Here is a 24457-nt window from a genome sequence, read left to right as displayed (position 1 = left end):
GGAGGCCTTCTGCTTGTCCATCCAAGAACCCTCTGGGAAAAGGACTCCGGAGGCGGAACGTTTGCAAACCACCCACCCAATCCTACTTGTGGGAGGATGCAGTGAGCGAAGTTAGTAGGGCCAGTCCACAGAGACAGAGAAAGATGCACACACATGGAGAGACACAGTCAGGTAGAACCAGCCTTTTAATGAATTACAGATACAAACAGAACGAAAACAGACACTCGTACCAGCCAGGGGCATACATCGGGAGCAGGGCAGGGCAGAAACAGGGACACACGGAAACAATATTGTGCATTTGGGGGCAGGGAGCCTAGTGCAAGGGCTGGAGAGGATGGGGAAAAGTGGGGGAGGGGTGCATAGGCTTTGGGGCACAGCTCTGCAGGTGCATCAAGGGGGGGTGGCAGGAAGGGGAGGGCTGCCCAGAGGCTAGTTGTGGGGCAGGGTGGTCCACCGACTTTGGACTGGGTTTGCACAAAGTTGTGGCGAGGGGAGGAAGCCATGATAACTACTCAAGCATCCTTGACTGGAAGGGATCTCCTTGAACTGAACCTGGTTTTATTCCTCCCTCTCCCCTCCCCTTCCCATCACCTGAACAGTCCTTCAGCCCTTCGTCCCTCATCTTTCACTGTCATCCTTGTAGGCTGTGCCAGAGCTGCCTCAAAATAGCTACAAGGGACCATTGCGGTACCTGACCGTCATCGCACCTTCAGCAAACCTGTCCTCGCCAGTCAGGATGGCATGCAGCTGGTGAGAGATGCCCTGGTCTCTGTCCATCCCTTGGTCCATCCCTTGCCACAGAGCAGCTCCCTTAAATTCTTAGGAATGAGCTACTTTTTCCAAAGGCCTTGCTTCTCCTAAAAGATGGGCAGCTGTCTGTGAAATTGCACTTTCCATAGAAGGTGCCAACAAACACAGAGAACCCTGGGGCAGAACAGGGCCTGCGTGGGACCCTGCTGGGACACACACATACACATTTCTGCATTTAGCAGTAACCACTCATCTCCAGACTTTGGAGTGCAACCACCCAGAGTGGAGAGCACAAGGCAAGCAGGTGAGTAGATGGTGAAAGCAAGGAGGAGCAGCAAGGTCTGGAGGCTGCAGGGTTCGGAGATACCCAGCGAAGCCAGTGGCCTTGCAAACCATTTTCCCCTACCCTCACCTCCAGATCATGAGAGATATTAGGAACTCGGTTCTTTCCCTGCTCCCCGTTCCACACACCAAACAGAAGCATCTCTCAGAAGTCCCATTTCACTGCTCCCCAACCTGCTCTCTGTGGATTACCTGGTTAAAAACAAAAAAATAGGAGAGGCAGCCAAACCAGGAGGGATGGACCTGATTGTCTTGATAGGGGAGTTGGGGGGTCTGTATTCATGCATCTGTGTGTGTGTGTGTGCAAGTGCTTTGGGGCATGTGTTTGCATTTACCGCACTTCTCTCCTGATGTGCATTCTTCAGGGATATTTCTCAATGGTCATGCTGAACGCAGGGTGACCAAGTGCAATAGATGGCAGGGCTCCTGTGCCTTGAAGAGTTGTGCCAAAGAATGAAATCTGCAGAGTCATGGGATTGGGGGGGGGGGCTTGCGCGATTGCTGCATCAGATGAGCCCAAGATGAGCCCTGTGGATTAGACCAGAGGTATACTGCCTCTGAACATGGAGGTTCTGCTCCCTCTAGAGGAAACCAGGGGGAGCCCTCACATCCATTAGAGTTGATCATCTGCACTGAGGAAACAAGTAGAAAGCTGGGATTAAAATGGGGGCAAAGAGCCAAATGCAAAATGGTTTGAAACTAGTCATCAGGGCTTCACCCCAAAAGTGTGTATGGAAGCATAGCTACTGGGGTTGCTGAAACATCTTTGTTATAGCGAACAAGCCACCTATCAGATTTAGGGTTACCAACTTTTATTACTGATCCTGGGGCCTTTACCAACTGCCTGACCCACTGAAATTTATCAGGTGATAAGCAATTTAGCATAGAGAAACAGTGGCGGACAGTGAAGCTTCACCTGCAACACTTCTGTGGGTCAGGCTGATAGGAGAAGGGGCAGTCTTAAACATTGGCAACCCTAAGAATTACAATTCCCAGAATTACTGGTGAGTGGGAAAGGGGTAACGCTTTTTAACTGCTTTAAAAGAGGTGTGTGTTTCTCTTCTGCATGTGCATGTGGGGGAGCAGAGAGCAGACTTGTGCTACAGTACACCTGTGTGCATGCAGGTGGCAGGATTTACGGAGCAATGCACGCCAAGGGGATACGCAGGCTTGCATCTGTGTCCCCCCTTTTTTCTGGGCATATAGGTACGCGCTGCAGACTTAACACTGCTTTTTCGTAGCTCTCCTCCCCAGGGAACTTTGCTACAATAGTTGTGCGAGGAGGTGCTAAGGATCTTTAAGAGAACCCTAAGGGCTCTGACCAAACCAAAGTCCCAGGGGATCCTTCTGAAGCAGCCGTAACAATTGAGCTGGCATAAAACTGGCAGAAGTTTGGAGACTAGATAAACCTGGCCTGTATGCCTAATTAACCCACCATACAGATTTAGACCTGTCCATACCCTGGTGGTTGCTGAATCCCTAGTGCCTCCTTTAACTTCCCCTTGTCCATGTGGCATTCTCCGCACTACTGCTGCCCCACACTTTCTCATCCCTAATTCTACGGCTGGTGCAGAAATCAGCAGCCAGGTTGCTCAACAGGGGGAAACAGTTCAAGCGTATTACACCTATCCTCACCCAAACGGTGCTTGCCGCTAATTACTTTCCAGGCCCGATTCAAAGTGCTGGTCTTGACCTGTAAAGCCTTAAATGGCTCAGGACTGCAATACCTCAAGGATCACCTCTGCCCACATGAACTGATCCAGACCCTGAGATCATCATCCGAGCCCCTTCTTCATGTGCCTCCTCCACAAGAGGTCCAGAGGGTGGCAACACAAGAACAGGGCCTTTTCTGCAGTGGCTTCCCATTTGTGGAATGCTCTCCCCAGGGAGGCTTGACTGGCGCCTTCATTACATGCCTTTAAGAACCAGACCTTTGGCTAATTAAACAACCCATTGCCTTTTAAATGTGTCTGCGGAGGGGTGGGTGTTATGGATTATTTTGATTTTTTTTGTTTTGTTGCGGGTTTTGTGTTCTTATACCGTATCTTTGGGTGAAGAGTGTTATAAATTGGAATAAATAATAAAAATAAATCTGGAGAGTCCTTGTGCAACTGATGCAGCTGTCCTGTTTGGATTTTCTAAGCGCAAGGAAACTTTGCTTAGGAGTGAGAAAGGGTGGAACAGCAGTAGTCGGCCGCATGGACAATGGGGAAGTAAAGGGAGCATGAAAGGTTCCCTAATCCACAGTTAGCCAAGGCATGAGTGGACCTGAAGTCATTCTACCCCCCTGGCACCACCTTAGAGCCCTGCTGGAGGGTAAGGGTCCCCCTCACATTTGGAGCTGCTTAGAGCTGGGGGCTGGGGGAGGCGGATCCCTTCCTCATGGGGTCTTGTGCAGTGGGGTGAACTGCTAAGGGGCAGAGGAGAGGTGGGATGAGGATCACAGTATTTTTCCACCCCGGGCTGTCCAGGATGAAAGCGTGGAGGGAGCGGCGGACCCCTTAGAAAACCCGTCCACAGGAGGAAGAGCAATGCCCGCGAGGATGACAGCAACACAGACACACACGCACACACACATACACATACAAAAATATAGAAAAGATCTGGGGTGGGAGGACTGACTGCTCCCACCAACGCCCTGCCATGCTCCCGGCTTCTTCCCAAGGAAGGGAGTAGGGGGGAAGAGGAGCGCATAGCAAGCCCTGCCCCCCCACCTCGTAATACCCTGCTCCCTCCTTAACCCTTCTTTTCCCCGGCGGGTCCATAGTATAAAATTCAAGACAGTAAAAGCCGAGAAGTGTCCATTTGGGCCAGTGTGGTTTTTTTTTCGTTTTTTTCTTTTTATATATAAAAAAGGCATAACAAATCAAGCATCCATTGCATTCCACATTCTGTTTCAGCCCTTCAACCTCGAGCCGGAGAAGTTGGAAGGGGAAGGGGTCAGGCGCGGAGATATACATATATATTTATAGATATATATATTAGTTAAATTGTCTTAAGGGTCGTCGTCATCACAGTTTAGCCATGCCACTTGGACAGCATGAGACGGGCCTCTTCTCTCCCCCCCCCCCCGCACCAACCCTGGGTGGGGGCACTGAGATCGGGGAGAGCACAGCATGCTCCCAACAGGCCCTGGATTCGGGGGGGTGGGCGGGTGGGGGGGTTGTCCAGCTGCCCCATTGTTGCTTTTGTTCTGTCGCTTTGCTTGATTCTTCCCCCAACCCCAACCCCACCCTCAAGACATTCTCATGCAAAGAAAACGAAACAGACCACGAGAGAGAAAGAGAGAGAAAATGCAGCAGGCAAAATCCACGGAGCCACGCGTGGGAGAGGCCCCCCCCCTCAGGCTTCAATGGTTGGATCAGATGGCACAGTGGAGGTGAAGGCAGGAGGGCAGGGCAGGGGGGCGCTGGTCGGCTTACCACCCCGCCTCCCCCTGCCCTGCAGACAGCCAGGCCGCCACCCGGTGAGGGAAGGGGGAGCCCCCGCTCCAGGACGACAGGCGGGCCACGGAGCACGGTCGAGGGCGGATGCCACGGAGCAGGACAGAAAAATGACAGGTGAAGCATGCCGCGGCGAGAGCGGGTCTCACTGCTCGCCGGTGTCTTCCTCTTGCTCTTCCTCCTCCTCCTCTTCGTTGTCGTCCAGGGAGACCACGCCTGAAGAGGCCACATCGGACACTTTCCTCCGGACCTGGCAGCTGTCCTCGTGACCCTTGTAGTCCTTGCAGGGGATGCCCTCGTCTTCGGTGGGCGAGAGGCAGGACTCGGTGAAGGACATGGAGTACATGGAGTCCAGGCACTCGAGCTGTGCTAGGCTCCGGAAGGCACATTCCCCGGCTGTCTGTGGGGGCAACTTGGAGAGGAGGAGTTCCTCCTCGCCCGACATGGAGCCCAGCAGCTTGGCGGCCAGTTCTGAGGGCGAGCCCAGCTCCTTGAGGAGGAGGCTGTCCTCCAGGCTGCAGAGGCTGGAGCACAACGTCTCCGGAGAGATGGTGGTCTGGGAGGAGTCGCTCTCTGGGTCGCAGGAGCCTTGGCGGGCATTCAGCTGGCACAAGCGGCTGTGCAGGAAACCCTTCAGCAGCGTGCTGGGGGGCAGCTGGCTCGTGGCATCTGCAACACAGCAATGGGAGGGCGTGAGCAGCGTGGCATTCAAGGGACACAGGGGACGGGCCCCAAGGTCCAAAGCAGTGTTCGAAATTAGCCAGGCGCCAGGCGCGTTTTGCACCTGGTTATCGGCCACTTGAGGCCAAGTGAAAATGCCTGGCCTTTTCTCTAAAATTGCTAGAGAGAACTTGGTGAGAACATTTCCCTTTGTGCCCTGGCAGGAAGAAGGCGTAGCTGTTTATGCTTTTCCCTGCCTGAACGCATTGTCTTCCTAACTCAACTCCAACATGCCTACAATGTGAGAACGACTGCAAGTCTGAGCTCCAGCTCAGACTCCATTTTTAAGCTAGATTTAAGTTTGCCTTAGTAACTCAATCACTATTTTCAGCCTGCCTGAATGAAGCTGCTGTGTCTGTTACTCTTTAAAATGTATTGCTGGTGAGTGAATGTTATTGTTACCATTTTTGTGAGTGATTATAGTTTTAAGGGCGAGGAAAGGAGGAAATACCAGGAAAATCCAGTCTGTCTCAAAGCATCCTGGATTATTAAAACTAAAAGGCTAAAACTAGCCTATCTAAGCTTCCCTTTTAAGCCTCAAAGGGGTGGCACTCTGCTGAACTCACAAGCATGAGGAGGGAAGGATAATATCTAACAAATATATCGTCTCCTAGCATCTAATCATATCTCAACACAAATGGTGCTGCTCTGCCCCATATAATCAATGTGAATTTGGGGGAGACAGTTCACCCTGAAAACTCTTTGAGCCCGTTCAGTTTCCCAAAATTTGCAGCAAGCTAGCTACAGGTAAAGGTAAAGGGACCCCTGACCATTAGGTCCAGTCGTGACTGATTCTGGTGTTGCGGCGCTCATCTCGCTTTATTGGCCGAGGGAGCCGGCATTTGTCCGCAGACAGCTTCCGGGTCATGTGGCCAGCATGACTAAGCCGCTTCTGGCGAACCAGAGCAGCGCACGGAAACGCCGTTTACCTTCCAATCAGAGTGGTTCCTATTTATCTACTTGCACTTTGATGTGCTTTCGAACTGCTAGGTTGGCAGGAGCAGGGACCGAGCAATAGGAGCTCACCCCATCGCGGGGATTCGAACCGCCAACCTTCTGACTGGCAAGTCCTAGGCTCTGTGGTTTAACCCACAGCACCATTAAAAACACACACATACACTTTAGCAGGGCTTACAGTAGCCCTCCCCATCGTGGGAGAGCAGGTGGCTCTCTGCCTTGGCTACCCCTGTGACGTTCATTCCTGCAACCGGAGAGAGGTAACTTTTCCATCTTTGCCTCCTCCTCCTCCTCCTCTCTATTGCCCACTCATTCTAATTATACAGAGGAGTAATTAGAACTTTCTTTAGATGCCGCACCGCAGATTACCACTGACTTTCTTTGATATGCAAATAGCGCCCGATTCGTCGGCAGTTAATTGTAGGAAAAAGGAAGCTTTTGTCTGCGCAAGAAGGACGCAGATTACACACTCTGCCAACACACGGGTGCCAGCTGGCGGGCTCTCCGTGGGCGCAGAAGGCCCTGCGACCCGTGGCACCAGGCCAAGGGGTAAGCAGGAAACAGCAGGTGAGGAAGGCCAGTAGCCAAACAGACAATATATGGGGACAGAGAGCGATGCTCATATACCCCCTTTCTGCAATGGCAATTTTGTCTTTCAATCTTAGCCAGTGTTCAAATGGAAACAGGGTGGCCCAGGCTGGCACAGCCCAGAGCACGCCAACTGGGACGTTCATATATCTGAGCAATTCAGTGGCTGCTGCTTCTTTGTTATTACATTTTACTTTTGCTGTATATCCTGTCTTTCTTCCCAAAGGAGCCCAGGGCGACAAACAGACACACAACTTAAGCAAAATGAATTCTATAGCAACATTCTAAAAACAAACGTAACAGTTGAAAACACCCAAAAGTCATAACTTTTGAAAACATCCTCCAGCTGTACCTTAGGCACAAGCATCATCTAGTAATCCTGCTACGTTTGCGAACTCCTCTCTGTTGGGGCTGCCATTTTTGCAAGAAGGGAGCTGTTACAGACTGCCATTTCTATCTGCTACACCTAATTATGAACCTCCCTCACTCGGAGACAGAAGACGCCCACTTTGGTTCACCCGCTTGCAAGGCCAGACATGGGACGTTTGGGGCACGTTGATTTCCTGCCTAGGCTTCTGCATCAGGTTGAAGGCAGAAGAAAATGTTGCTAGAAGATGTAACAAAATGAAGCACCTCCCAGCACCATTTTTCAAGACCTTGAGTTTGGTCTTCTAGTCAGTGGCGTAGCGTGGGTTGTCAGCACCCGGGGCAAGGCAAGTAATTTGCGCCCCCTAACCCGTGGATTTGTGCCCCCTAACCCATGGATTTGCGCCCCCTAACCCTAACCCCCAGATGTTGCGCCCGGTGCGGCCGGCCCCCCCTGCACCCCCCACGCTACGCCACTGCTTCTAGTGCCCCAATATTGGCACAATCTTGCAGCTGAGTTCAAGTGGCACCCAAGTGATCTTGCTAAACCCGAAAAACCCATTTCCTTACTATTGTAATAGCTCAAGAACTGATTGCAGAATCGCAGTTGGGCCATCTGAAAGTCATTCTTTAATGCAGTGGTTCCCAACTGGTGGGGACTCCAAGGGGTCCACGGCACCATTCACATAACAAAAACTACCACCGAGTTATCAAAATGTTCAAAAGTAGGGGGTCCATGGCTTGGCTTTTGAAAAACCGGGTGTCTGCAGTTCTTAGCTAATTGGGAACCACAGCTTTGGATGACATGGGAGTGGGTGTGCATGTCTGACCTCAGATTTGTGGAAGATCACAAGGAGTTTGATTCTTTTAGACTGCTATTATGTTGAAGGTTTTTATCTCAGTTACATTGAATTCAGGTTGTGTTTCTAAATAAATGAAGGGAAAGAAAAGATTCCAGTTCTCCTGAGAGCATCTGTTCACACTTGCCTTCCTTGTTAGCCTTTCCAGGGTCCTTTCAATAGTGAAATATATTTTTTTACCCAATGTTGGATGGTGACTCCCAAACCACCCTCTTTCCTTCATTTTCTTTCTTCCCTCCCTTTATCCTGATGTTGAAGAGGCGCAGTAGACTTTTTTTCTTTAGCCCCATATTCCCATGTGGTTTCTCTAAGTCCTTAAACAGAGGTCCACGGTAATGGGGGTCTCTCTTGTCCATGGTGACTGCCTGTATCTTTTGATTAAATTTGCTCCTTAGCTGTGATGCACAATAAATTTTATCCTCTTGTTCAACCTATCTTTTCTCACTTTTCAGTTCACTAACTAATGGCCACAATCCCTCCACCTGCCCTGACACTGGAATGAGATCATTTTAAGAGTTAGGAGAGGTGCTGGATTGCATGGGGCAAAGTGTAGCTGCTCTGCAAATTCCAGGAGGTGGAATGTCCCTCCCCCCAACACCCAAAATCACACCACAAACAATGCAATGCATGTAGATCCATGGAGGATAAGTTGGGAAGATCAGTACAGAGTGCCTATGGGAAATTGTAAAAATAATAATAATGGGGGGCTGTATCCTCAGAGTGCTGTTAACTAGTGGGGAGGTTTTGCTTCATTTTTTGCAACTCCTGTCACTGAATGGAAAGCCTGCTCCCTAATTTTAAGTGCATTTGCTCTGTGACAAGAGGAAAGGTACTCCTTAAATGCTCAGAGGTACCCTCCTCCTGGATTAAATAAGGAGACATCATATCTGTTTGATCCAAGGAGGGATTTAACCAAAGTGGAAGGTGATAGTACTAAAGGGGTGAGGCAGGAGGAAGAGGGTTGCAGCTCCAAGACCACAGGAGAGGCTTTTCCATGGGGATCAGCCACAACTGCTGGCCGCGGGGCTTGTATGTTCCGTAACACATCTGATTTCCTAGTGCCAGAGCCGAGAGACAAGTTGTGGCAGAAACTACTTTGTTTGCGCCATTTGGGACTTTCCTGGGAGATCTGACTCAGCATTCAAGGTGTGGCACCACATGTCAACATGCACACCAGGCAGCTGTTGGTGCATTAGGGCAAATAGGATGCTGCCCTAGTAATCTCCGTCTGCCCTCAGCCAGCCCCCATCTTCCTGCCTTCTTACTTAGAGCTAGTCCAGAGGGTGTCCCAGCCTGCCTGCCCCCTCCTCCCAGAGCCATCTTTCCCATAGGGCTTAGTGGCTCGTTGCACCAGGACACCGGCCTCTCAGGGGCACCCCAGTGAGTGGGGGAGCTGCGCGGCTTTGCCGGCAGCCTCCCCTTCCCTGCACGCTGCCAGCTGTGCCCTGCCAACCATCTTTCCTTCCTACCCTCCTCGGCCCACCCCCCTCTGCGGGCGGGCACATTGGCACTGCTGATGCTGCTTGTGCTGCTCTCACAAGCACTCGGCGGCAGAGGCACGGGCTGCTTCAGATGAGGAGCCACTCCTTGACTCTGCCGCCGCCTCCTCCTCCTCTGCCACCACCTCCTCTCCCTCGACCGTGGGAATCCCCTCAGCCACTGCCCACTGAGCCGCTGTCATTGTCGTCTGAGGAAGCAGCGGCAGTGGCAGGAGTGGCTCCCAAGGGGCCTTCTCCACGTCACTGTTGCCCGCCGTCCCCCCACTCCCCGGGGCACAGACGATGGCGTGGCAACTGCCTCCTGCTCCTTGTGCCCTCAGGCCGCTGGGCAGCAGCGAGAGTGCTGGCAGTGGGCTGTCATTGTCAAGCAGTGGAGGAGGAGGAGCACCCCGGAGCCTTGTAAGCGAGAGTGGGGTTCCAGCAGTCTGGCCAGCCGCGCAGCATCCACCACATTGGCAGCGTCTTCTGTGGGTGATGGCTCCCAGGGCTACAAGGTGGTCCGCGAGTTGGGCTCTGAGTTCTAAATTCTGGGAAAGGGAAGGGGTGCTGGAGGGATCTTTGCACCACAGTGCCAGATATGCTTAAGACGGCCCTGCCTCCCCCTCAGTCTCAGGGTTGCCCTTGTACAACTCAGCAGCAGGGAGGAGAATGAAGAAATGGTTGCCTCCACCATCATCGGTTTGGGATCCACCAATGGTTGTGCTCCCTGCCCTCTGCCCTACCAGCTCCCATGGGCAACAACCACCCCAGGGATTGGGATCCAGAAGTTGTTGGACTCCAACTCCCATCAGCCACAGCCAGCATGGCCAGCAGTCAGGAATGATGGGAGCTGAAGTCCAGCAGCATCTAGAGGGCCATAGGTTTCATGCTGTAAGTCCCTGGTGTCATACCCTCTGACATGTTGTGGTGAAAAACCAGGATGCTATCTTCTGGGGTGAGTCGTGTGACCCACATGAGATCATGACCCCAAAAGAGGTGTTTTTTTCTGGGGCCACCGCCTAAAAATGAACATTTTGGGTCTCTGGGGAAAAAAATGGTTTTTTTGGTGCAAGGCCATATGAGAGCGCAGTGCCCAAAATGGCTGCCATGCTCTCACGCGAAGAAACAGGACTTCTCGGTTTTATCAGGACAGTTGAGGGGGGTGTGATATATGCTTCTCCCTCCCCACCTTGAAATATGAGGGGGGGGGTTGGAGTGCCCATAAGGGACTCTGCCATGTGGACTTCACGCCCTGCTGGGTGCAACTGGCCATGACACCCACACACCCACACTCACCAGCTGGTTGTGTTGTGTCAGTGGAAGTGGCAAAATCTTCATCATAGGACTCATCGTTGGAATCATCGCCATCCACTGAAGACCAGGCCCTCAGCTTGGCTTCGGCAATGGCAAATTGTTCGGCCACACCTAGGAAGGAGGGTGAGATGTCAGTCAGGGGAAGAGAGACAGAACCTGAAGGTAACAGCGTATCCCACAAAACATCCTTGGCAAGAGGTACTGCTGTGCATGACAGGCAGAAATTTGAGGTTCTCCCAGTCATAGGGATACAGTGTTGAGTGGGATAAAATGCCCCTCCTGAATTTGCTGTGAGTTATTCTATGGTTCAATAATTGCAGAACACAAGAGATATGTTGCTGTCCCGGCAGCATACCTCCATTTCCTCGTATCCAGAAATGCAAGAAGGGCCTTTACTCTTGCCAGAAGTTCGGCTCTGCCCTCGCCGGTTCTGGAAGGATCTTTTGGAAAAGTCCCGTACGCTCAGAGACTTTGCGCCTGCCCATTAGGGGAAATAGGAAACCCTGAACACTTGTTTTTTAGATGTCCTTTTTACGATGAGGCATGTAGAGATACCATCGACCCCCATCTGGTGAGGCTTGCTGATCTTCCAGACAAGCCTAAACTAAATTTTCTCCTCTTAGGCAAAAATCACAAGATGGTCCGGATGGTCGCTAGAATCTGTGTGCAGATTTGTAGGTGTAGAAAAACCCCTGGAACAAATACCGTATTTTTCGCTCTATAGGACGCACTTTTTCCCCTTCAAAAATGAAGGGGAAATGTGTGTGTGTCCTATGGAGCGAAGATGCCATAGCCCCGCGACCCTCTCCCAGCTGGAGAGGTGACGCGCGGCTATGGCAGGAGCCTCTCCACTGCGCCTCTCCGCTGCTCCCTGACCTGCTCTTTGGGGCTGGTGGTGGGCTTCCCCCGCCCCAAAGAGCAGGTCGAAAGGAACCTGAAGCCTGGAGAGCGAGAGGGGTCAGTGCACACCGACCCCTCTCGCTCTCCAGGCTTCCAAGGTAGCTGCCTGAACGCACCTTAAACGGCACCTTGTTTTAGAGCGGGAAAACAAGAGGGGGAAAGTTCTCCCCCTCTCTGTGCAGCGCCTCCTGCCGCTTCACTGAAGGGGCGCTGGGCAGAGAGGGGAAAATTTTTTTCCCCTTGTTCTCCCCCCTCTAAAACAAAGTGCGTCCTATTGTCCGGTGCGTCCTATGGTGCAAAAAATACGGTAGATGGCTATGAAAACTGCCGTAGCCAGCCTCCTGGGAGTCCGGTGCGTCCTATGGTGCGAAAAATACGGTAGATGGCTATGAAAACTGCCGTAGCCAGCCTCCTGGGAGTCTCAGGGGCAATTTGCATGTTAGTTTAACCTTAGGTCCTTTTGTGTTCATACAGCTACAGTGGTACCTTGGGTTACAGACGCTTCAGGTTACAGACGCTTCAGGTTATAGACCCCACTAACCCAGAAATAGTACCTTGGGTTAAGAACTTTGCTTCAGGATGAGAACAGAAATTGTGCTCCGGTGGCGCAGCGGCAGCAGGAGGCCCCATTAGCTAAAGTGGTGCTTCAAGTTAAGAACAGTTTCAGGTTAAGAACGGACCTCCAGAATGAATTAAGTTCTTAATCTGAGGTACCACTGTATTTTAATTTTAATCTATAAGCTGTTATTGTATACTGTTTAAAATGTCTATTTCATTCTTGTGAAAGCAGTCTCAGTTGTGCTTCTTGAACTGGTCTCTGACCGTAATAATAAATTATTACTATTACTACTAGGATTCAATGAATCTTAGGCTACCAAACAGCTGTCAAAAGGCTCAATGACATTAGGAATATGTTCCACAACCAAACCCACTACGTTCCAGGCACTGCTGCCAACTTCTTTCTGGAGGGAGGTGCCCTTAAGCATTGCAACTTTCTAATCTCACAGAGCTGCAAATATAGAGCAAGCACCTGTTGGTTCTTTCCCCTTTGTGCAGCTCTTAAAGGCATGGGAGCCTTTGGCAAAAAAGGAAGATTTGGCAGCTTCATGGCAGAGTGAGGATTTGAACTCGGGTCTCGCCTGGGCCCTAGTCGGACACTCAGACCACTGCACCACACTGCCTCTCTTAATCCCTGGTGTACTGGGCCCCTCTGGAAAACCTACTAAGCTGAGAAATCAGGCCTTAAGTTTCCCACCTGAAATTTATCCAGAAGCATTGCTCTAGCCGAATATATATATATATTTAACTTCTGGGTACGTGAGGAAGAGGCATGATCACTGGGTATTTTAGGGCAGTTTATTCTCAGATTCACACCTCTTATAATCACACCTTTCTGGACCCTGAGAGCCAGGAAAGGCAGTTTTTGTAGCCTTTGGGTGACCTTCGAGTAATTTTTCCCCCTTAGAGCAGGTCTTGTAAAATGAATGGACCGTACTTAGTCATGCTCATTAATTTCAATGGGTCTACTTTGAATAAAATTTAGTGGAATGCCACTAAATTTTTAAGCACCACTTGAGATTCTTTGCGATTCTTTTCACCTTAGCAACGAGGAATCTTTCGGATCCCCTAGAAGCCACATTCCTCTGCACAAGAATTCTTCTATTGACCCCCCCCCCCACCTCTCACACACAGTTTTCTCGCGGCTCATCCACACTTTTGCTTGACCCATAATTTGATCATGTAGTGTACCAATTAATTCCCTGGGTCCAAAAGCTTTTGTTGTTATTTCATGTCTGTGCCTTGAGAAAATCCAATCTGAACTACTGAATTGGACCTTACAAGAAGTGTAGAAAATCTGAGTGGAGATTTTTGCTTAAGGAAGCCTCAGTTTAGCAGGTAAGATCAGAATAAAAATTATATAATTTAAAAAAAAAGTATATGTCAAGGGAAAGTGTGGATGAGCCCCAATCCTCCCTTTCCTGTCACTTTCTGTTGTTGAAGAGCTGCCCTCCTCAAAATAAGGACAGGCACTAACTCCCTCTGCCCCTTCCTCTCTGGAAAGTCCATCAGCTGGTCAAACTCTCCCTCCCTCCACATCTTCCATCTTCTGCTTTCAAGCCCAATCAGTCGCCTCTTTCTTGGGATGACCTTCTCTCTCTCCCCTTCATTGTGCTTTCCTCTTCTTTCTCAGCTGTTTTGTCCAAAAATTCCCCATTCTTTGCTCCCAAGCCTATTCTCTTCTAGTTGCCTTCTTTCCGATTCTTGCCTTAAAACGTTTGCCAGGACCTCAGAAAACCACCCACCGAACTTCCTTCCTCCTGCTTTCTTTTTCTAAAGCAAGCAGCATTCATTTCCACCTTCACCAGTTGAGCCAAACCTCGTTCTTCTAGTTTCAATCAGCATCCTTCTTCCACCCTCCCTTACCTCTTTCCTCTGACCAATTTGACTGCATCCTAATTTTTTTCTGCTGTTTTCAGGCATGCTTTTAGAACTGACAGCTTGTATGATTAGCTGCAACTCGTTAGCCTATTGTTAAGAGCGCTGTTTAAGGAAGGGCTTGTGTCAATTAACATCTGCTCCGTGTATTCCTTAATAAGTATGCTAATTCCCCTTTGATACAATAACATTTACTTTTGATTTATCTTTTTTATTGTCCTTGTTAACCATTGGAGTGCCAAATTCTGGAGAGCATCCATGACTCTGTGTGAAAGAGAAGGCCCTAAAAAGGGGGGGGTATCAAAGAACCATAGAACAGTAGAGCTGGAAGGGAACATAGTAAAAAAGGTAAAGGTAAAGGACCCCTGGACGGTTACGTCCAGTCAAAGGTGACTATGGGGTTGCAGCGCTCATCTCGCTTTCAAGCCAAGGGAGCCAGTTGTCTACAGACAGCCTTCTCGGTCATGTGGCCAGCATGATTAAACCACTTCTGGCACAAGAGAACGTGATGGAAACCAGAGCGCACGGAAACGCCGTTTACCTTTCTCGCCACAGTGGTACCTATATATCTACTTGCACTGGTGTGCTTTCGAATTGCTAGGTTGGCAGGAGCTGGGACAGAGCGATGGGAGCTCACCCCGTCACACGGATTTGAACCGCCGACCTTCTGATCAGCAATCCCAAGAGGCTCAGTGGTTTAGACCACAGAGCCACCCATGTCCCTGAGGAACAGGAACACTGGCCACCTTGGCTCTCTGGTAGTATTAATTAGATCGGGATTTCCAAAACATGGATTTCCAGCTGTTTTTGGACTACAACTCCCATCATCTCCGACCACTGGCCCTGCTAGCTGGGGATGATGGGAGTTGTAGTCCAATAGCAGCTGGAGACCCAAGTTTGGGAATCCCTGAACTAGATGCATGTGGTAGAAGATGTCTATCAGTGGCCACTAGTCACAACACCACCAGGATCAGAGGCACATGACTCTGAACACCAGGGTGGTGGAGAGCCGTATTGTCTTCATCTCTTGCTGGGACAGAGCAACGGGAGCTCACCCCGTTGCGGGGATTTGAGGCTCAGTAGTTTAGACCACAACGCCACCCGCGTTAGAAGGGAACATGAGGGTCATCAAATCCAACCCCCTGCACTGCAGGAACCACGGCACATGGAAACTGCACACTTCCTAACATTTATGACAAGCTGACACCTCTCACATTCATTGTTCCCTGTTTGTAAAAGTGGGGAAGAATCACTACCTAAGGGCTGTCATGTTGAAGACGGAGCAAGCTTGTTTTCTGCTGCTCCGGAGGGTAGGACCCAATCCAAGGATTCAAATTACAAGAAAGGAGATTCCGATGAAACATTAGGAAGAGCATTCTAACGGTAAGAGCGGTTTGACAGTGAAACGTACTGGGAGGTGGTGGACTCTCCTTCCTTGGGGAGGCTGGATGACAATTTCATAATTTAACTGTAATTCCTGCACTGCAAGGGGTTGGTCTAGATTGGCTTTGGGGTACCTCCCAACTCTGCAATTCTATGATTCTAGGAACATGAATTCATTATGAATGCAAGATTCCGGAGCACAGTTCTAGTCCGTATGGTGTGGCAGCAGAAACCAAAAGGCTCACACCTCCTCCATCCACCCATTTGACTTGCCAGGTGGTGGGCAGATCACATGCAAATACCTTTACATTCTGTGGTGCAAAGAGGGAAGAAGGCAGCTTGCAGCTTCCCACACCTGCTCCCTCCTTGGGCCTCTCACCTGGCCTTCCTCGCCCATCTATGCTTTAATAAGCAAGACTTGTGTGCTCCAGGCAGCTGGCAAAGGGAGGAGGGCAGGAACAGGTCCAGGGAGGGAAGGTATGCAAGGAGCTGCCTTTGTATCCTCTTGCACATTTGAATATTTAAGGAAGTAGATAGGATCTCCAAGTTGCCATCTGCTAACCCTATTCCCAAGAAAATTCCCAGAAGAGAGATTATTATCCCAAGGTTAATTTAGACAAGTTGTCAACAGTCTCAGAGGAAACCCTCCCTGTTCACCTTGCCAAGCGATTTTCACATATTCATCGCCTTCAAATATGTTCGCGTTTTAGATTACACATGGCCCAAGGCGCAGCTGAAAAAAGCCCCAATCTCGGCTGGGTAAATTGTGCAAATCAGGAAAGTTAGCATGGTGCTACCTAATTTACATGTCTTATTGCAAATAAAAGATTTGTTTATTTATTAGATTAGGGTCTCACTCTTGGTGGGGAGGAGAGGGGGGCAGCAACTGAGTCTGATATTTCCTGCCAATAAATGGATTTTGAGGGGCAGAGACTGAGGTGTCCAGAGGAGGCAGGGGGTGCAAGTGAGTTGCCTCTGATCCTGGAGTTAGTAAAGGTAAAGGTAAAGGTACCCCTGCCCGAACGGGCCAGTCTTGACAGACTCTGGGGTTTGTGCGCCCATCTCACATCTATTGGCCGGGGGCCAGCGCTGTCCGCAGACACTTCCGGGTCACGTGGCCAGCGTGACAACGCTGCTCTGGTGAGCCAGAGCCGCACACGGAACGCCGTTTACCTTCCCGCTGGTAAGCGGTACCTATTTATCTACTTGCCCCCGGGGGTGCTTTCGAACTGCTAGGTGGGCAGGCGCTGGGACCGAGCAGCGGGAGCGCACCCCGCCGCGGGGATTCGAACCGCCGACCTTTCGATCGGCAAGCCCTAGGCGTTGAGGCTTTAGCCCACAGCGCCACCCGCGTCCCCCTGGAGTTAGTATGTAGCTATAAATACTAGCAGCCATTGATCCCTCAGCCAAGCCCCACCCTCTCCCCACCAGCTCGGAACATGTGCAGGCTGCCCATTGGAGTCAGCTCACACAACCTGGGCACATCTCTTTTTGCAAACATGAGTCATTTGCAGGACCCTCAAGAGTCTGGAGCACACAACTGGACTGAGCTGGATATCTGTTAATTTTACTTGTCAGAAAGCAGCCACGCTTGTTGTTAAATGGGGGCCTGGGGGTGGCTAATTTGGGGCTGCAGCTGCCTGTGTGCGTCACCTCCTAGGGGGAAAAAGGAGGAGGGGTGGGGATAGGCAGATACTCCCAGCTTCAGGCTCCAACCATTACAATTAGCTCGGAGTTGCCTGTGAAGCTCAGATTGAATCAGAGCCCAAGCTGTGACTGAAGGACACACAGCAACTCACCACTGATGGAGGCAGAAGTAGGTGACCAGCAGATGCAGAGGAGGAGAAGGCTGCTCTGCATTTAATTCTTGCAGGATTCTAAGCAGGTGCAGCTTGTGGCAAAACTAAGGGAGAAGAACATCTAACTATTATGTCTACGGCCATACTACCCTGAACACGCCCGATCTCGTCTGATCTCGGAAGCTAAGCAGGGTCAGGCCTGGTTAGTACTTGGATGGGAGACCGCCTGGGAATACCGGGTGCCGTAGGCTAAAAAAAAAAAAAAAAAAAAAAAAAAAAGAACATCTAACTATTATGAGTGAGAAATAGAGTAAGGTAAAGGTAAAGGACCCCTGGACGCTTGAGTCCAGTCAAAGGCGTATATGGCGTGCGGCGCTCATCTCGCTTCAGGCTGAGGGAGCCGGCTTTGGCCACAGACAGCTTTCCAGGTCATGTGGCCAGCATGACTAAACTGCTTCTGGCACACTGGAACACCGTGATGGAAGCCAGAGTTCATGGAAACACTGTTTACCTTCCTGCCACAGTAGTACCTATTTAATCTACTTGCACTGGTATGCTTTTGAACTGCTAGGTTGGCAGGAGCTGGGACAGAGCAATGAGAGCTCACCCCGTCACACAGATTTGAATTGCTGACCTTCTGATCAGCAAGCCCAAGAGGCTCAGTTATTTAGACCACAGAGCCACCCATGTCCCTGAGGAACAGGAATGCTGGCCACCTTGGCTCTCTGGTAGTATTAATTAGATCAGGATTTCCAGAACATGGATTTCCAGCTGTTTTTGGACTACAACTCCCATCCTCTCCAACCACTGGTCCTGGGAGCTGGAGATAATGGGCGTTGTAGTCCAATAGCAGCTGGAGACCCAAGTTCGGGAATCCCTGAACTAGATGCATGTGGTAGAAGATGTCCATCAGTGGCCACTAGTCACAACACCACCAGGATCAGAGGCACATGACTCTGGACACCAGGGTGGTAGAGAGCGCTATTGTCTTCATCTCTTGCTTGTGGTCTTTCCAGGAGGCATTTGGATGGCCACAGTGGGAAACTGAATATTGGACTAGATGAGCTTTGGGTCTCATCCAGCAGGGCTCTTCCACTGTCAATGACAAAGGCACAGCACAAGACCAGAGAGCATGAGTTCCAAGGAAGGAGAGGAGACAGGATAGCTATCTTCAAATATCTCAAGGGCTGTAGCATGGAAGATGGAGCAAGCTTGTGTTCTCCTGCTCTGGAGGGTAGGACCAGAACCAATGGCTTCAAGTTACAAGAAAGGAGATTCCGACTCAACATCAGGAAGAACTTTCTGACAGTAAGGGCTGTTCGACAGTGATGGTGGGCTCTCCTTCCTTGGAGATTTTAAAGCAGAGGTTGGATGGCCATCTGTCATGGATGCTTTAGTAGAGACTCCTGCATTGCAGGGAGCTGGACTACATGACCCTTGGGGTCCCTTCTGTGATTCTAAGAATAAATCACAGCAAAGCCCAGGGTCTAACTAACTTTGAGCATCCCAGTTCGTTTCACCATGCCTCCCTGTAAGCTGGCCAGCTCAAATCCAATTGAAGTGATATGGGTCTGAGTTGGCATCACTCCTCATAGGCCCATTGGCATACCAACATGGCCTGGGCCTGACATGAATGCCCTTGGCTTGACGCGACCCAGGAAAAGTGGTACATTAGCGAAAATGTTCTCTGCGAGCTATTCCTGACCTGTGGCTTTTTACTGGAGATTGCAAGGACCGTTTCACCTTAGAAGATGCTTCCTTGACTCATCAGCAGCAGCCTTGACTCATCAGCAGCCTCGATTCTTCCTCCATCACTATCCTGCAACCGCTCCTTGGTTTCAGGGTGCATTGAAGTTCACCGGATGACACCGAGGTTCATGACATGGCTGTTTCTTTCATCTTCAGAGGGAGATATTGGCCTTATGGCAAAGGGGTAATTATGCCCATGCTGGCGGCCTCCCAAAAGGACGAGCAAATTCAGGGAGAAGAGCTTCCCCAGGGGTGGTTCTGTGGTCAACCCTCCTCTAGAAAACACAAGCTCTTTCAAAGGCAGGACAGTGGAGCTGAGTTGCTCTGGCAGCAATCTTATCTGTCACTGTTTATCCTACCCCACGCCTGTCTCTCCCTGGCTGTCAGAAAGTGAACAGCTCAGCCCCCAAGGCAGGCCAGGCGCTTGGGTGACAGTCATGTCATGTGACAGTCCTTTTGTTCCCAAAGTCGGGACTTTGCGGGCAGGAAGACGACCGCTCTGTTGTTTGGGATGATTACTCTGCTTTGCTAGGCCCTCGAAGGGCAGAGCTCTCAGGGTGAATGAAGAGGGGCAGCGGGTGAGAGGGAGCTAATTGTTCCCTCTCACCGCCTCTTTCCCCCTGGTTCCCGGATCCTTTGGGTGACTCAGCTCCTGGCCTTGCATTCGGCTGAGCTCCTACAAGGACACAGCCGGCCTCCGCTGCTGGCACAGGAGGTGGCATCAAGGGGGCAGCTGGGATGGCACAGCAGCTGTCGCACCTAGGGCCAGCACAGCTTGTCGAACGCCGGCCCTGAGGCACCCCTCCCTGTAGCGCCACCAACCCACTTTTAAAACCTTTGCTCCCTGAGATAGGCTAGCAGAAATGTCCCTACGCATGCATGGAGAAATTGCTTTGAAAATGATCTGGAAAACAGCGGACTGAATTGAGGGTTCTGAGCGGACGGAGGCGGGGTTTTGGTGCACAGTCAGCAGCTTTGCCTGGTGCCAAAATGTGGCGTTATGTATTTCTCTCCAAAGCAGACAGACATTTTGATTGTGCTGTGTCCATGGCTCCTGGGGTTTGGCCAACAGAGAAGCAGGAAAATCTCCCGTCCACAGTGTACAAATTGGTATTTAGGTTGGGCGGAGAAGGACTTGCTCAAGCAAGCTTACACTGGCCTTTCTCCACACTCCCTACCCCCTACCCCCTTGCGATTACCTGCTCATCATAATCCTATGTACCAGGGGTGGGGATTGGATCCAGCCAGTGGGCGAGATCCTGCCCTTTCCCCAGCAAAGCCATTTTGACCTGAGGTCACTATGGCTTCAGGGGACTCATTTTTTCTTTGGTGAACAGCAAGCTGGGCCACAAAGGAAGAGCCAAGTCCAGTCAAGTTGGGCTTGGAGTTAGTGCTGACCAGCTGACAGATGCCAAGTTCAAGCTCTGCTTTCTGCTGGGATTGGCTGGCTACGGAGTACAGTCATACCTCGGGTTACAGACGCTTCAGGTTGTGTTTTTTCGGGTTACGGACTGCCGAAACCCGGAAGTACCAGAATGGGTTCCTTCTGGGTTTCGGTGGTCGTGCATGTGCAGAAGCGCTAAATTGCGCTTTCTGCATGCCCAGAAGCACTGAATCGCAACCTGCGCGTGGGCAGATGCGCCGCTGCGGGTTGCAAATGCTGTGGGGGTTGCAAACATGCATCCTGCACGCATCACGTTCGCAACCCAAGCATCCGCTGTACTCCACCTCAGCCCATCCCAGTGGGCATGAAGTGAGTGCCAATCAACTGACAGTTGATGATGGCAGGCCTCCCTTGCAAGGCATAATCAGGAGTGCACTTTAAGGCTGCAGATTGTGCATTGGAAGTCGTATCTCTGCCTGGCCTTCCCCTGACCACAGAACTGTTTAATTGGAAGGGACCCTGAGGGTTATTTGGCCCAACCCACTGCAATGCAAGGATCACAGCTCTGACGGATGGCTATCCATCCTCTGCTTAGAAAACAAAGGGGAGTCCACAACCTTCCAAGGGAGTCCATTCCACTGTTGAACAGCTCTTACTGTCAGAAAGTTAAGTTGGAACCTCCTTTCTTGTAATTGGAAGCCATTGGTTCAGGTCCTACCTTCCGGAGCAGGAGAAAACCATCTTGCTCCATCCTCCATATTTGAAGGTGGCTATCATATCTCTTCCCAGTCTCTTCTTTCCCAGGCTAAACATACCCAACTCCCTCAACCGTTCCTCATCAGGCTTGGTTTCCAAACCCTTGATTGTCTTGGTCACCCTCCTCTGCACAGTACAGGATAGGTTGCAAGTCCTACTTGCAACTCCCATGGGCCTCTGGTTGACCACTGTCAGAACAAGATGCTGCACAAGACGGGCCATTGGCCTGATCCAGCAGGCTCTCTTTATGAGTGTTCCCTGCCTTGCAGCCTCAGGGTAGAAAGGCACATCATTTCTGTGTCCGTACAGCAGATAAATCCCCAATCTGACACCACACCCCTCGCCGCCTACTTCCCCCCTCTCTCGCAGATGGTTCCTACCTGCAGCAAACCTGGCCTCCTGCTCTCCTTCGCTGAGGTCCGAATAGGAGTTGAACGTGCTTTCCAGAGCCACCGGCGAGTCCATGGGCTTGCACCAGCCCTTCCACTCGATGAGGTGGGCCACCCTGCCTTGAGCCATGGCCGTGGGCTTGGTCACATGATCCTTCACCACCTGTGAAATACCTGCAATGGAGCAAGCAGGGTTAGAGGGGATGCCCCGGAGCTGCTGAGGTGATCCGTGGTTCCGCTTTGCGGTGAAACTCTCCATTCTGCAAATGGAGGTGCTGGCACACACCGTGACACACACTCCTTGGGTGGAAGCCAGACCCCGTGACTGAAGAGGAACCTGATAAGGAACGGCTGAAAGGGCATCCTTATAAAAAGAGCCAACTAGATGTCACGCTCCGTCACATGTTAAATCATCCCAGCTATCCCCTCCTGCCCAAAACATGCAGCAATGGCCTTCAGCAGGAAACCCACATTGGGGTGGGTGGTTGTGAGAGAGAGACTTTCTGCTGTCCATCAGGCAATGGCTTTTCCCACTTGCCTTGCCCCACCCTCCAGCCCTAGGAGCCTTTCCCGATCCATGACTTTAGGAACAACAGAAGCAGCTGGGAAGAGTTCAGGGATTGTTATTATTTCTAAATACAGTGGTACCTCTGGTTGCAAACGGGATCTGTTCCGGAGGCCCGTTCGCAACCTGAAAAGAACGCAACCCGCGTCTGTGCACACGCAGGTCGCAATTAGCTGCTTCTGCGCATGCACGTGACGTCATTTTGCGTGTCTGTGGATGCGCAAGCTGTGAAACCCGGAAGTAACCCTTTCCAGTACTTCCGGGTCACCGTGGGACGCAACCTGAAAACGTGCAAACCTGAAGCAAACATAACATGAGGTATGACTGTAATTTTATGTTGTGTGTCTTTGCTTTTCAATATAATGCAATCATCCACATCAGCCTTCACCAGTCTGGTGCTCTGCAGATGATAGAATCACGGATTGTAGAGTTGAAAGGGACTCCAAGGTTCCTCTGCTCTGGCCCCCTGCAATGCAGGAAAACGAAGCTGTCCCGTACCAGGATCAAACCTGCAACCTCTGGTGTTATCAACACCACACTCTAACCAGCTGAGCTATCCACCTGGATAAAATTAAGAAGGCACCAACTCCCAGCAGCGTGCTGGCTGGGCTTGATGGGAGTTGTGCATAGGAACTTGCGGAGAGCCAGGGGCCCATGTAGTTCAGCATCCTGTTCTAAACAGTGACCAAGCAGATCCCTGTGGGAATCCTTCATGAAGGGTCTTAGCACAAGAGCTGTTCTGCCTCCTGCGGTTTCTAGCTGCTGGTATTCAGAGGCATGCTGCCTCTGACAGCGGACTATTTTGTAGACCCAAACACCTGGAGGGCAAAAGCTGGTCCAGGCCATGCACTCTGAAGGGGAACAGCTCAGCCTCCCTCCCTGAACACTTCATTCTGCTGCGCATGTAACCCAAGCCTCTCTCAGAGCTGCACAATTCAGCCTGAGAAGGATTACAGCTCCCTTGCCTAGCAAACCCAAGCCATGAAAATCTGACTTTGAGCTACGCTTTGGAATTTATAGCCTGTGCGCATCCCTTCTGAAAAGTGTTTGCCACTTGGGATGTCACACATTCAGTTCCAGTGACAGCTATCATGTAATAGGTGACAGACGAGCTACAGTTGGCGTATCACCTCCCTGGCTTGCCTTCTCCATTGCCGGATAATTATCTTGGGCGTATTTAAGAGGCAGTGATCTGCAATAACTGATTATAGCAGCTTCGCACATCCATTGAGACGTAATGATCGGTGGGATAATGTAACATGAGAACTCCGCTCATTGACAATTCACCGGCTCTTTGTCACGCAACTTGCCCTTGGTTGATTGACGTAAAAAACAGAGAAATCAAGCTATGCAGAGCTGAAACCCTCAGCAACATTTGTAAGGGGCCCCATAACATTCAGAACTAACTTGGGTGCCCGTATTTGACTGGGAACTCGCCTGTCCTTTTCAGTTCTGAGAGTGGTACAGCCAGCGTGGTATAATGGTTATAGTGCCAGACTAGGACTCTGGGAGAACAGGGTTCAAATCCACATTAGCCAAGGAGGCCAGTCACCACCTCTCAGTCTAACCAACCTTACAGGGCTGTTGTGAGAATAAAACAAGCAGTGATCAAGAGTGTGTCCAACAGTCAAGAACAGCGCAGTCTTTAGCATACGCGCCACAAGGGTGCAAAGTTCCATACAGCGCCCCCAAATTTAGTTTAGCCCCCAAATTAACTTTTATTATGATGTAAGAGTTAATTTTGCATGCACAGCCCCATTGAGAATGACAAGTGTCATCGTTGAGTCAAGCACAGCTGGTGCAGCGCGTCTTTGGCAAATGAGCGCACAAAGTCAAAAGCCCTTTAGTGAAACAGCAGGTATACATTTCGGTAATACCTAGGTATATATGTATTTTGTTTTTCTAGCTTGATCAAAATTATTTATTATTTCATAACAGGTAGATAGTTCAGAGCTTAGGTGGCTTCAGTGGCAGGCACGTGGTGCCCCCCAAAATTTGGCACCCGGGTGCCCCGCACCCCTTGCACCCCCGGGCAAAGACAGCTATGGTCAAGAAGGCAGTTTCTGCACATGCTGTAGGGGGAAGTGAGGGGCAGGTGGGGCTTGTCAATCTGGGAAGGTAGCCCATCTAGGAGAAGGAAAACTTTGACCCTAAACCTCCACTGCCTTGTGGGATATCTTCAGGAGAAGCAAATTTGAATCACACAAATTTGAAGTGGAGTCCCTAAGACAGTTGGGTGGCGCCTTGTACGCCTCCTTCCAGCAACTCCTGTAGCCAA

At 50.7% G+C, this 24457-nt stretch overlaps 1 protein-coding gene across 6 annotated transcripts in view; it reads right to left on the bottom strand.

The window, feature by feature from the left end:
• Positions 1-4280: 4280 nt before the first annotated feature.
• The window catches only part of FAM131A (family with sequence similarity 131 member A), a 74020-nt gene continuing 53843 nt past the window's right edge, over positions 4281-24457 (bottom strand). For 3 of the 6 annotated variants that reach the window (XM_082224515.1, XM_082224516.1, XM_082224518.1), the window contains 3 exons: positions 21606-21788; positions 10801-10929; positions 4281-5204 (listed from right to left, as the gene is read on the bottom strand). In XM_082224515.1, coding sequence (XP_082080641.1) covers positions 4681-5204; positions 10801-10929; positions 21606-21788 — 836 coding nt within the window. In that variant the 3' untranslated portion in view covers positions 4281-4680. The remainder of the gene's footprint in view (positions 5205-10800; positions 10930-21605; positions 21789-24457) is intronic. The other 3 variants (XM_082224517.1, XM_082224519.1, XM_082224520.1) reach the window with 2 other exon arrangements.

Source organism: Podarcis vaucheri (assembly GCF_965113315.1).
Source record: "Podarcis vaucheri genome assembly, chromosome: 5".
Taxonomy (NCBI): Eukaryota; Metazoa; Chordata; class Lepidosauria; order Squamata; family Lacertidae; genus Podarcis; species Podarcis vaucheri.
The sequence above is the reverse complement of the archived record's forward strand: the minus strand, read 5'-3'. Positions and strand labels throughout refer to the sequence as shown.